At 38.4% G+C, this 11,003-nt stretch overlaps 1 protein-coding gene across 2 annotated transcripts in view; it reads right to left on the reverse strand.

Annotated features, from left to right (window-relative positions):
- Positions 1–202: 202 nt before the first annotated feature.
- Positions 203–11,003, reverse strand: part of LOC106868230 (uncharacterized) — a 14,852-nt gene continuing 4,051 nt past the window's right edge. Inside the window, exons 1-3 of one of the 2 annotated variants that reach the window (XM_014913397.1) lie at positions 10,090–10,116; positions 5,287–7,104; positions 203–506 (exon numbers count right to left, since the gene is read on the reverse strand). In XM_014913397.1, coding sequence (XP_014768883.1) covers positions 252–506; positions 5,287–6,474 — 1,443 coding nt within the window. In that variant the 5' untranslated portion in view covers positions 6,475–7,104; positions 10,090–10,116 and the 3' untranslated portion in view covers positions 203–251. Of the gene's footprint in view, positions 507–5,286; positions 7,105–10,089; positions 10,117–11,003 lie in introns of those variants that run through there. The other variant, XM_014913396.2, reaches the window with a different exon arrangement.

The raw sequence follows: 11,003 nt of genomic DNA on the forward strand, positions 1-11,003 counted from the left end.
ATTGTCATACAAACAGTAGCGTTCATTTGCAATATTTTGCAAACTTGTCTGTCCTTGGGACAATATTTCCGTTACTTGGAAACAGGTAAGGGTTGGTGACAGGAAAAGCATAAAAAATCTACCTCGATAAACTATTTCTTTTCTTCCTCATCAAGTTTTTGGCCATTTGCCTATCTCAGAAACAATTAGAAATAACAAAGGATCACTTATGATTATTTTTTATTACCATTAATTGTCATCGTCATCGTCGTCTAACTACAGGAGAACCGCCTTGAACATATATTCATCTTGGTCAGTCCGCAGTGTCTTAGTTTTGATTCGCTGTACTTGAGAGGTGGCGCATCGCACAAATCAATCAATCGATCTCTTTCTTCAACTTCGTCGATCGCATCGTCCAAAAGATCTTGGTGGGTTTGACAGGCTCTTTGCACTTTTAGTATTTGGATGTCTCGGTATATCTGTAAGAACTGCGTGGCGAGTTGTTCGTCATGTTGTCGCAGCTGTACCTTCAATGAAAACATTTTATTTATATAAGTTTGGGTTTGGTTTTTTACGATAAAGAAAAAAATTACAATGAGACATAAATTTCTTTTAAATGCAGAATAAATAATAAATTTTTAGCTTAAGTATTTCTTTTAATCATATATTTGGTTTTTTGCATAGTGGGAATCTCCGTCATCGAAAACAGGAATCCGCTGAACAAAAAAATCGGAAGGGTCATATGGGGGGGGGGGGGACTACAGCCCCCTATATGAGCAAAGGCCAAAATTTGACATCCCTTCCCTTTAGAACCTTCCCTGAGTAATGAAAAACCTTCGTGCCAAATTTTATATAGATTGATCCAGCAGTTTGGCTGACCATAGAGGAAACACACACACAGACTAAATTTTATAGATACAGATGTACAAATGTCGGAAAAGACAACTACAAACCCTCGTAAAACCCTCACCAGCAACGACTACCCAAATAGATTCGTGAGTTGAGGGCTGTCACCTGAGTGGTGCAAAGGTGTCATCTGCCAGGAATAAGAAATCACCAACAAATGGTGATGCAGCGATGCACCATTACCGTGCATGGCCCCAGAGTACTACTATCCTTATTTATCACAGGTGTTTGGTTCCTAAGTAAAGACACCGTGTTAAATGAATTAATGATGAACAAGTAATATGAGTAAAAGAGTTTTCGTTGGAAGACCTAAAGTTCTCCTGAGCATTGTAGATGGTCGTCACTATGACGTGCTTTTGCAATCCAAGCAGAAGTTTTGATTGCCAACCCATGTTATAGTGATAGGCGTAACACTGTTTACACCTGACTATCGTGTTATCCCAGATCAGTGATAAATGCGGATAGATGGATATTGTTTTCTAATTTAGTCATAAGACCAGCCTTTAGTGAGAGAGACTTAGCTTAAGTAGTACCATGTTTTATCGGCACCGAAAGAATGAAAAGCAAAGTTGAACTCAGGACATAAAGAGCCGGGAAAATGTAATTTTGTCTGCTACGATCTATGTGTGCGCTTTTACACACCAAGCACCTAAATAAGAGAACCTTTCAAAGCTAACAGCGCAGTTTCCGGTGTCCTATCAAGGCCTCTATGATGAGTTGGATATACAGATATCATAAGACATTTTCCCGATACTCAAATGATTCTGCCAGCTCGCCACTTTATGGATAACATATATTACTCTACTTATTAACATAAGTACTTTCAACAAAGTAATACGTGTACTTGATATACAACCAGCATTCAAACAGTAGATAGCAGCAATGCAATCCAGATTTGGCCATAAATCATCATAATATATATTCTAATCAGATTTTGTTTTATGCTTATACATAAGCATTAAGGAAAAAAGAAAACTTTGATTTGGTTTCTGTCAACTTGTATGTTTTTGTTATTAGTTTGGGGCTGGCTTTTATGATCATGAAAAAGTTACAATGAAACAATTTTCTTTTTAATGCAGAATAAATAATAAATTTTAGCTTAATCCAGAACTTGAATGGAGGAAGTATTTGTTTCAATCAATGAGTAATATATTATTTGGAAGTCATTAATTTTTCTTTTATAGTAAGTGTACATCTATTTTGTATCCAAGGGAAAGGCAAAGGGTCCGATACAGTTATTAGATAGATTTGCATCTATACCTATTATCGGATTTTGTTAGGGCCCCATATGGTAAAGATGTGGATGGGGAAAATGTGGGCAGAGGGTGATGTGCAACAACCCTCTCCCCTCACTATCTATGAAAGTAAACAACCCAAATAACTACGCAGAGGCAGCCATGGTTGGAACAAGAACAACAAGCATTCTTAAAAGAGAGGAGAATGGTCATTCCTTACCCAAGGGGCCTTATCTTATCGCCCATCACTTGTTATGCGCTCATAAATTAGTTTGATAGTTGAGTTCTGATTAGCTGTATGCAAAAAAGTACATAACTGGGGTCCGGAACTCTCGTGGGAAAAAAAATTTGCAGGCCGGCCCTGCTACCAGCGCTACCGCCACACCATCAATGCTCCACCACCACCTACATGTAACCCCCACCGCAGCTACCACAAACCCATCAATGTCATCAACTACCCCATCACTATCACCATCATTACCGTCCCCTCGCCACCATCTTCCACCACGACTACCGTCAGCGTTACCCCATCGCCACTACCTTTCACCCAGGGCCGGATTAAGACACATAGAGGCCGTAAGCACTTAAAACATTTTGCTGTCACCATATATATTCTGTTGCCCCTAACGAATCTAACAGTAAGATGGAAAATAGTGTTTGTTCTTGTATACTTCCACTTTATTTATATTTGAATATTTTTTCTCCTTTTCTTAATGGCAAAGTCTTTGATCACATGTTCACTGCGACACCGTGAACACTTGGAAATTATATTTCCGGTCAACATGTATAAACCACTTCAAATATATTATTTAAGCAAATTTAATGATTTCATTTGTGCTGTAAACCATTTACTATCTCTGTGATGCCTCACTCTTCACTCGATACCCTAAGCACGTACTTATTTTGCTTTATGGTTAAATCCAGCCTTGCTTTCACCGACATCACCACAACCTCATCGCCAACCCAACAACCCCTCACCAACATCACCACCACCACCACCTCCTCCATCAACGCTTGTCATAGCCGTCACTAGGTCATTGTTTTGTTGCCATGTTTTGGTGAGAGTCAAGACAGAATCCTCAATCATAATCTAATAAACTTGTCACAAACGAGAATATACTCATCTCTCTAACGCCCTCTCTCTCTCTCTCTCTCTCACTCTCTCTACATATATATATACATATATATATATATATATATACGTCTATCTCTATTTTTGGCAACCTACTCTTACACTACAAATTAATCGGATTTAATAACAGGTTGCCGTCCCTCTAATGACTCACATCGCTTTTGTTTTGTTAACTTGTCGTATTTGGTGGTAGTGATTTCCATGGGAATTCAACAACAGCGTAAGAGAATGCAAGTGACACCAAATGTTGTTGTCTCTATAAACCTCATTGGAGGGAAAACTGGTTGCATTATTTGTCATAGAACACAGTTTAAGAAACTCCAAGCAAACAGGAGCCTGCCCATGAGTAATTCTAATGTAAGAGAATTTTACGTAAATGCAGGCGTGACTGTAAGGAAAGTATGTGGAGTCGCGGGCGTGGGTGTGTGGTTAACCACATGGTTCCGGGTTCAGCCTCACTGCGTGACACCTTGGGCAAGTGTCTTCTACTATAGCCTCAAGCCGGCCAAAGCCATGTGATTGAATTTGATTGACAGAACTTGAAATAAGGCGGCGAGCTGGCAGAAACGTTAGCACGCCGGGCGAAATGCTTAGCGGTATTTCGTCTGTCTTTACGTTCTGAGTTCAAATTCCGCCAAGGTCGACTTTGCCTTTCATCCTCTCGGAGTCGATAAATTAAGTACCAGTTACGCACTGGGGTCGATGTAATCGACTTAATCCCTTTGCCTGTCCTTGTTTGTCCCCTCTGTGTTTAGCCCCTTGTGGGCAGTAAAGAAATAGGAAACTGAAAGAAGCTTGTCGTGTGCGTGTGCATTTGTCCACCACCCACCGCTTGATGACCGGTGTTGGTACGTTTATGTCCCCGTAAGCTAGCAGTTCAGCAAAGACATACAACAGAATAAGTACAAGGCTTTAAAAGCAAGTGCTGGGTTCGATTCGTTCGACTTAAAATTCTTCAAGGCAGTGCCCCTGCATGGCCACAGTCTAATGAAACAAGTAACAGTTTTTAAAAAATGACAAACGCATGAAATTGTTATTTAGAAACTGTTTATTGAAAGTATCGTTTTTTCTTAGTTATACAATTTTAAGGAATCATTGTATGGTGTAGTGCAGGGAGTTTTCAAACTTTTTGACTTGCGGACCCCTTTATATTTCAGGCTTTACCTTAGGGACCCCCTTATAAACGCTTATGAAATTTATACATAAATATTTGTTTAAAATAACATATATTTTTACGTTTATTCATTTAACAGTATTTAACAAATAGGTTTATTGTCAATTAAAAGATTTTGATTAAAAAACATATATAAAATCAAATTGCCCATAAAAAGTATTTGCTGTCCACGGACCCCCTGTCTTGTCCTTGCGGACCACAGTTTGAAAACCCCTGGTGTAGTGAATGGGAAGTGTTTGTGTGTGGGTGGGTGTGCATGTGTGAATTGTATGTACGTAGATAGATAGATAGATAGATAGATAGATAGATAGATAGTCAAACGGAAAGATAGTTAGATAGATAGATATGTTTTTTATTAGCAACACAGGGGTGAACATAGAGGGGACAAGTTACAAAGTAGAGCTTTTCTCTTTGGGGAGGAGAAGGAAGGGGGAAAAAACGCGTGTGAAACAGTAGAATTACCGAAATATAAGTTATGGGAAGAGATAAGAAAGGCAGGGAGGGGAGGTGATTGTTATCAATATTGAGGTTTATAGAGATTGATTGTTTTTATTTGTTTTATCTTGAAGTGGTTTATCACAGAGCAATAAATATAACACTAAAGTAAGCAGGTAGAGTGGCACATGAGTGAGCAACAGTGGTGGTAGTAGTAGTAGTAGTAGTAGTAGTAGTAGTAGTAGTAGTAGTAGTAGTAGTAGTAGTAGTAGTAGTAGTAGTGGTGGTGGTGGTGGTGGGGTGAGGGCGGTGGCAGCAGCAGCAGTAGCAGTAGGAGGAGGAGGAGTGGTGGTGTACGCTACAAATACCATCAAATATGGTTGGTAAAAAACAAAGAGACAAAGAAAAATGTAACTCCGACTTACCAATTCTCCTTGTAAAATATTCAGTTTTTGACCGAAGTCATGTGAGTTGTTTTCAGAACGTTTTCTTTCGGAGTTATTAATCTCACTGTCTTTTGGTAAAGTTCCACTGGCTTCAGAAAAGTAATTGTTCCTTATAAAATCGTTGCATTTATTGATGGATAACATTTGTTTATCGGTTTCTGTTTTGTCTAATGAAGGAGACTCATCTTCAAAAGACGAGTTAATTTCTTTGGAGTTAAGTTGGTTCTTATCAACAGTTAATCGATGAACCCTGGAATTTGAATTATCGTCTTTAATTCCAGAGGACTCTTTTGTGTCTTTTGATTCTAAATCACGCCGATCAATCTGAATTTTTTGCTTAGAAGAACATGGCTGCAAAAATGACGTGCTTTCCTTCGAAGCTGAGAAAGCTCTAGTTGTTTGCTTGTTTGTAAAGGAGTCTTCATTGTTTTTTTCAATGAGATTGACGGGTTTTGGGTTTGTTTGAACAGTAAACACTTGGGAATTATCGGAAGAGATTTGTTCCCTTGAGATATCTCTTCTTGCACACGTCTGCTTATCTTTTGCTACAGAGATCTTAGTGTCTTCCTTCCGGTGCGTATCGATATTCTCATTCGCGTCTTTTTCTACCGCAGTATCGACAGGTTCCTTCGTATAAACCACGTGGCTTTTATTTACAAATGCATTGTCCACGTTGCTAGAATTATAACCAGGACACTGATCAACGTGTGGTGGTGGTTCCTTACAGCAATCATCACTTGTATAAATATCTGAAAAATCACTATCGTTTGAACTTGTCGTCTCGTCGATATCAGAACCAATATCAATCGCTGTTTGAGATTTTAACGGGTTTCGCTGTTGATTTATTTGGCTTCTGGTTTTCAGTATTGGACTCAGTCCTCCATTAACCCCTTCCGTATCCCTATGAGAATGATCGCCAATTCCATTAGATTGTACAAACGTTTCTGACGTAGTTTTACCTCTATTGAAGCGCCAAACGGATTGTTTACTGCTCTGCGAGCTGTTTTTGTCATCACGCGGACTACTCGTTTTTTTCATGTCGCCGCAGCAAAAGCTATTGTACATACATACACTTGTTTCAGGTTTGCTCAATTTTAACTTCTGCGCCAAAACCATTACTGTATTCAAACTATCCTGTGGAGCATCTTCATCTTTTGACGACCACATCTTTATTATTATTATTATTATTATTATTATTATTATTATTATTATTATTATTATTACATGCTATGTTAGTCAGCAAGGTTGATGTTTTGAGGGTTGGTGACAACAGGTCTCCTCAAATCTCAAAAAGCTTTCTTAGGATTCTTGTAAAATATTAGATTGGCCTTTTCTGTAGGTCGGCAATGATCGTCTCAGTTCCAGTATTAAATATAAAGCCACTAGTTCAATGTATTGTCGCAGTTATTTGTATTATAGTAATGGTTATAGAAGGTATTGATTGTTAGATCGATCGAACTTCTATTGTATCAAGTTTTCAGGAACATTTTTGTTCAAATCCTACATGGATGGATTTGACATTTCACTCCTCCATGGTGAAGAAAACATATATATCAGAACTATACGAGACTCCGATTCCTTTGAATGTATTTCATACTGCGTTTCGTTGAACCAATTCTCACTCATAATCTCTTTTCTTTATGGTTAGTTAAGTCAAAAATAAAAAAAACAAAAAGGAAAAGAAATGCTTGCTGAAGTTATGGCGTTTACGATGAAAGCAGTACCAGCTGTCGTAGAAAGAAATTAGTCTTCGTGTGATAAGGAAATCATTAACAATTGCGAAGGTAATAATCCAATCTAAAAAGAACAAAGAGAAAATATTAATCACACAATAACAAATCTGCAAGAAATTTCCACATACAAGAACTGTTTTAAATATAATTTTTAAAAACAACAGCGATGGCCATCTTTCGATCTCTGAACATAAAATGGCAGTCAATAAAGTGGAGCAAACTAAAAGGGAAGTCAATGAATGAACTGCGAAAGATAAATAAATACCGCATGTGATAGCACTCAAAAACAGAAAAATTTGAACTCAGAACGTAGCGGCAGACGAAATACCGCTAAGCATTTTACACGGCGTGCCGACGTTTCTGCCAGCTCGCCACCTTCAAGATCAACATAAAATATCAGAAACTGTGAGACAATATTTGTGATTTTTAATTTTGTGTTTTACAAAACTATACATGGTAAACAGATATATTGTCTTCTTACAAATGCATAACTGGTTATCCACTGTTGAAAGGAACAAAATGGAAGAAGTATGCCTGCGGTTTTACAGGCGTCTTGGTTACGTATATCTGAGGTTTGATATACAATAGATGAAGGAGTTCTAAAGGGAGGAATTATCTACTTGGTAATGTGTATTGTTGAAAGCAACAGAAGTAGGTCGTTAATATATAGAAGAGTGAGAGAGATGTAGTGTTTACAATTGTACCGGAAGCATAAGTAGTAAATAAAGGTGTGTGTGGACAAGATAAAACAATGACTGCCAGGCAGATTAAATCTTGCCTTAATGTCTTCTTTTTGTTCTTTATCTCATAACTTATACAACTCTAATGGTACGGTAGGCTTTATTTTAAAAATATGGGGAAGGATGTGAGTTAGAGTCACTTTAAAGGGAAAGGAAAACTCTAATGGTACAGTAGGCTTTATTTTTAAAATATGGGGAAGGATGTGAGTTAGAGTCAATTTAAAGGGAAAGGAAAACAAAGAAGTCGCTAGAGGAACGTTGAAATTGACAAGCAGTGATAGAGATGTTCCCTGACATTGGTGGTAAAAAGTAAATGTATCTACGAGTGAATGCTGGGTTCCTGGATTCGGGTAAAAGAAAATACAGGTGGGTCAGTTAATTATGATTTTATTCAACCTGTTCCCCTCTCAGATTCACACAACTTATTGCAGCGGTTCATCAGTTTTTCTAAGCCCTGTAAAAAAGAACTCGGGAGGTTGGGCCTCCAACCAGGCTTTTCGCGGTACCATTAGAGCCAGGAACTTTTCAGCATTGCTTTGTATGACTGGGAATGTGTGGCTTAGAGATTAGGGTGTTGGGTTCATGATCGCAAGGTGATGGATTTCAATTACCTTTATGTCCTTGATCAAGGCACTTCATTTCTCATTGCTCCAAGCAACTTAGCTGAAAACTAATAACAGCAACAGCTTAGGGTCAATCTTGCGATGGACTAGCATCCCTTCCAGGAGCAGTGTCGTATTCTCAGTCTCTGATATGGCTCGGAAACTTGTTTAAGCTTTGCTCTAATGATCTTGTAAATGTTCGAGACAGACTTCAAAGATTTATAACCTAGAAGAGCTTGAAGTATATCTATAATGCATATATTAAGAGAATAAGCGAATAACACAATTTCAGATATGTGGGGCTGAGGTGAGCCGGACGTAAAGGGTCAGTGATGACATGCGAACAACAGAGGGGCCTTGCCAAAAGGAGGGGAGCAAGGGAGGGCATGTGAACAGAAGGATGACTAGCAAAGGTCTCTTTTGCTTTGGGGCTGTTGCTCGAGACGGACATGGTGGTTGCGCGAGTTGAGGGAATTTATCGTTAGGTTCTGGCTAGAGGTTTATAGTGAAGATGGCTGTTGTTGTTTTACAAAGGTAAAATGGTGGTATTTATAGTAATGATGGCTGTTGATCAGCTCTGATGATGAAAAGCATTTCCAGCCATGACGATCTTTCGTTTAGATACTGTGTAACTAAGATACTGTGTAACCTGGAAAACTATCCACCATGATTTTTAATGTTAGTGTGTGATATGGGGAAGATTCTGTTGCTGTTTCTAGCCCGGCTGCAAAGGATCAACGCTATAAGAGGACCCACGAAGTAGGTGAATTCTGCTGTTCTTCCCCCATACCTCAAGATAACAATCATGATTAAAAGAATAACAATAAACAGTTTCGAATTAGGTAGAAAATCTTCATTAGTTGACTATAAGAAAACTTGCATATTTCGCGGAATGAAGTGATCGGGGGTGGCCGTTTAGAAGCTGACGATTTAGCACGACTGATTGGAGATTGAATGCGTGTTGGTGCTGAGTGCAAAACACGTGCGTGCATGTAAATATATACACATCCAGATAGAAAGAGAGAGAGAGAGAGAAAGAGGTAGGGAGGGAAAGAGAGGGAGAGATTACATTTTATCAACTGAATACGATTGACATAAACATTTTTCATCTCCTCACACACACAAAAAGAAATCTACTCAGACACATAGAGAGAGAGAGAGAGAGAGAGAGAGAGAGAGAGACAGACAGACAGACAGACAGATAGACAGACAGACAAGTAGACAGAACAAGAAAAACATTAAAACGTCTGATGTCAAATAAGTTAGTATAAAATCAATGACACTAAATAGGAGGCGCATACGCCAAAATGTCTCATACCCCATGTTTCATTATCTTAACTAGTCTTTACGAGGCTTGAAAATGTCAGTTAAAACCTTTACTCCGCAATCTATGTAGCAACCTTTAGCCCTTAATCATTTAAACCGGCCATATCAGACCCAAATATACTACCTGTTTTATAGTCAAGCAGGCCAGATAATGCCTCTCACACTTACCCAACAATGTCATTCTAAAAATAAGCAATTACATCGCTAAAATCTCGAAACGATGTCAATAAATAAGCATCACATTTAACAGAGGGTTAAATCTAGAGTCGTTGTTGATCTATTCAAGCTATCACAGAAGTTTTTATGCAACGTCTCTAGAACAGTTTAGTACGCTCTCCAAGCTAGATTGTAACAGAAGATTTCACATAATGAAACACTTACCAATTATACAGTGGTCCCCGAACAAATAGTAAAATGCAATTGATTTAATAACACAGTTACACAATTTCTTATCACAAGGAAATATCATAATCATTTGTCAATGTGTATTAATGGACAGGGTGTAAAAATAGATTGACTAAGGAACCTATCATTTGTTTTTTGTTTTTGTTTGTTGTAGTGGGGTTGTTTTGTCTTTTTCGTTTGTTTGTTTTAAAGATAAAGTTATGAGCCGATTGTGTTCTGCTAAGTCACAGTGACCTTGGCTGACATAGACAATTGTTAAATATGAAACTATGATTCATCAGTCGGAATGATAACTTTTATTTCCCTTCCATACCTCTTTTCATTCCTTTTGCGTTCTTCTTTAATCCTTCCTTTCCGTCTCTTTACCTGTCCTAAAAACGATACCTGTAATTTTCACCTGAGTGACAGACGAGCTCAGTTTCGTGCAGATAACAAGGAACAGAAGAAATACGTTCATATGTGACAACCAGTTTCTAAAGTTAAACAAGAAGTCACAGACATTCAACGATGAATTTATCAGTCTCTTTAAATTATTGACGGGAAGAAAAAAAAAAAAGAGAGAGAGAGAGAGAGAAATAAGAAAAGAATAGGTGAAGGCGTGGTTGTGTGGCAAGAACTTTGCTACCCAACCACATGGTTTCGGGTTCAGATCCACTACGTAGCACCTTGGGCAAGTATCTTCTGTTATAACCTCGGATCGACCAAAGCCTTGTGAGTGGATCTGGTAGACAGAAACTGAAAGAAGCCCGTCGTGTGTTTGTGTGTGCGCGCGACTTTGTCCCTCTTCATCGCTTGCATTCCAGTAACTTAGCAATTCAGCGAAAAAGACCGAAAGAAACAGTTTTCAACTGCAGAATAAGAAGAAGGAGGAGAAGAGAGAGAGTGAGAGA

Source organism: Octopus bimaculoides, chromosome 4 (genome assembly GCF_001194135.2).
Source record: "Octopus bimaculoides isolate UCB-OBI-ISO-001 chromosome 4, ASM119413v2, whole genome shotgun sequence".
Taxonomy (NCBI): domain Eukaryota; kingdom Metazoa; phylum Mollusca; class Cephalopoda; order Octopoda; family Octopodidae; genus Octopus; species Octopus bimaculoides.